The sequence below is a fragment of the Helianthus annuus genome, chromosome 16, assembly GCF_002127325.2.
Source record: "Helianthus annuus cultivar XRQ/B chromosome 16, HanXRQr2.0-SUNRISE, whole genome shotgun sequence".
NCBI lineage: Eukaryota > Viridiplantae > Streptophyta > Magnoliopsida > Asterales > Asteraceae > Helianthus > Helianthus annuus.
The window spans coordinates 12,477,283-12,480,233 of record NC_035448.2 but is presented as its reverse complement, the minus strand read 5'-3'; the positions used below and the strand labels follow the sequence as shown (position 1 = coordinate 12,480,233).

Here is a 2,951-nt window from a genome sequence, read left to right as displayed (position 1 = left end):
CCGTGGTGACGTGACATGCTACATGTCGCATAACGTCTCAAAAGGGTCTTATGACTACGGATGACCTAATAAAGATATTGGAGAAGTGAGGCGTTGAGACAGTTCCTCAATAAAAAGGTATAATAAGGGGACTAGGGGTGGAATCACTAGTGATGGATTCCATCACTCCCACTATCCAATCAAGTAATGCCATGTCATCAATCCAATTTCCATCACTAGTGATAGAAATGTAGGAGGGGTGGAATCACTAGTGATGGAGGGGTGAAAAAATTATTTGAAATGGAGATGTTAAATAGATAAATGATCCAACGTTCAAAGAAATCAAAAGTTCAACGCGTGACCGGCTTAACGCGTTTTCAATTCCACGCGTGTTCAACATAGTGGCGGCGGTGTAGCATAACACAATAACTCGTTATACATGGCCATCACGGGACCGCCCCGTGTGGCCTAAGAAATATATGTTATTAACTGACGGTTACTAAAATAACTAAAAACGTATAGTATCTTAAACTAAAAATATATATATATATGCATTTATATAATATAATAACGTCTCATTCAAATTCCAAAACTCTATATAAAACCATCACAACACACTCCAATACTTGCTCATTCACTCAACACTCTCCCAAACATGTCTTCATCTATCCCCACCCTTTGTGTTCCTAACATTACTGATTCTTCTTCAGTAATAAGCTTCGGCCTCTTCCTATCCGTCGTCGTTTTCGTCTCCGTCTTCGCCTTCCTACTCGCTCCGGGTGGTCTCTCATGGGCCCTCTCCAAACCCCGGCCCAAAACCGCCATCCCGGGCCCTTCCGGCGTCCCGTTTATGGGCCTTGTGTTTGCTTTCACTTCTTCGTTAACACACCGAACTCTAGCAAAACTTTCTACTGCTTTTAACGCCAAGCCTCTCATGGCTTTTTCAGTCGGATTGACCCGTTTTGTCATCTCGAGTCACCCGGATACCGCTAAGGAGATTCTCAACAGTACTGATTTTGCTGACCGGCCCGTTAAGGAGTCAGCATACGAGCTGTTGTTTCACCGGGCTATGGGCTTTGCTCCATACGGTGAATACTGGCGTAATTTGAGAAGAATCTCAGCGACCCATTTGTTTAGCCCGAAAAGGGTGTCCGGGTTTGGTGTTTTCCGGGAAAATATCGGGTTGAAAATGATGGATCAAGTTTCTTTTTCAATGAATGAAAATGGTGTTGTGGAGGTTAAGAAGATGCTCCATTTTGCGTCACTAAACAATGTCATGATGTCTGTGTTTGGAAAATGTTATGAAGATTTTGGAAAAGGTGGTGATGGGTATAAGCTTGAGGAGCTTGTGAGTGAAGGGTATGTGCTTTTGGGTGTGTTTAACTGGAGTGATCATTTTCCAGTTGTTAGTTGGTTTGATGTTCAAGGAGTTAGGAGGAGGTGTAGAGATTTGGTTGCTAAGGTTAATGTTTTTGTCGGCGACATCATTGAACAACACCGAGAAAAACGGTCGGGTTATGTTGGTGCTATGGCGGTTCATGATGGTGATTTTGTGGATGTTTTGCTTGATTTGGAGTCCGAAAATAAGTTTAGTGATTCTGATATGATTGCTGTTCTATGGGTATGTTCACTAATTTTTTGTTTTAATTTTACGTAAAAATTAAGTAGGGATGAGATCAGTATTACATCGATACATAGTACAAATATATCTAAAGTAAACTGATTAGTGTTGAAAGAAAAAAAGAATACGATTACGGGGTATCTATACCAATGTTGTTCGGCCGATACAGCATGAGTATGGTAGTAAAAAATACATATACAATTATGAATAGAATAAGAATAATATCTTCGTTTTTCTTTTTATAAACTTTTTAGATTATTATTTTTATTTAGTTAATTAAACATTTTCATTTTGGTATAGGAAATGATATTTAGAGGGACTGACACGGTGGCAATCTTGTTGGAGTGGATACTTGCCCGAATGGTGTTACACCCTGATATCCAAGCCCGGGCCCAATCCGAAATCGCAAGGGTGGTAGGAGACCGACCCGTCACCGATTCGGATCTTGACAACCTTCCTTATCTACATGCAATTGTTAAAGAAACCCTACGTGTTCACCCACCGGGCCCACTTCTATCTTGGGCACGCCTCTCAACCCAAGATACCCATGTGGGCCCACATTTCGTTCCCGCGGGAACCACTGCAATGGTGAACATGTGGGCTATAACCCATGACGAGCATGTGTGGTCCGAGCCAAACCGGTTCAACCCGGACCGGTTCTTGAAGGAGGATGTAGCCATAATGGGTTCGGATCTGAGGTTGGCTCCGTTTGGTGCGGGGAGGAGGGTGTGCCCAGGGAAGGCAATGGGCCTAGCCACGGTTCATCTGTGGCTAGCCCAGCTTTTGCAAAAGTTCAAGTGGGTTGAAGCCGGTTCGGTTGACTTGTCAGAATGTTTGAAGCTGTCTTTGGAGATGAAGAAACCGTTGGTTTGCAGGGCTGTTTCGAGGGCATAATGGGTGTTTCGCTTATGATATTAGCAGTTACTAGTAAGTGTGTGGTTTTAGCATTGTCGCTTTGTGACGTTTTTCACGTAATAATGTAATTTCCTAAGTATTTATGTGGCTTTATTATCAAGTACCCTAGTTGTAATGGCATGGATCAAAAATTAAATGGTAGTCTTAACAATTATATAGTTTGTTTGAATTAAAACCCTACAATAAGTCGGTTGCACAATATCAAATCGAATGAATAATAAAGCAATCAAAACCTAACTGAAATGAACAAGGTTAATGGGGGTGGTTCTAATTTTAGTAATTTCTAGTTGAACCGACAACAATCCTCTCCACCATCTTATAATAATATCATCTTTCAAAAAAAATCTACTAATATCGCTGAACTAATTTAACGCGTCTCTACCTTACTAGCTAGGAGGGCAGGGGCGCAGCTCGCTCAGTAGTGCTCGGTATATAG

At 41.7% G+C, this 2,951-nt stretch overlaps 1 protein-coding gene across 1 annotated transcript; it reads left to right on the top strand.

The window, feature by feature from the left end:
• The first annotated feature begins 557 nt into the window (after window positions 1-557).
• Window positions 558-2,673, top strand: LOC110914940 (cytochrome P450 78A5). Its single transcript, XM_022159542.2, has 2 exons — window positions 558-1,600; window positions 1,901-2,673. The coding sequence occupies exons 1-2, from the start codon at window positions 635-637 to the stop codon at window positions 2,492-2,494; spliced, it is 1,560 nt and encodes a 519-aa protein (XP_022015234.1). The 5' UTR covers window positions 558-634; the 3' UTR covers window positions 2,495-2,673.
• The last annotated feature ends 278 nt before the right edge of the window (window positions 2,674-2,951 follow it).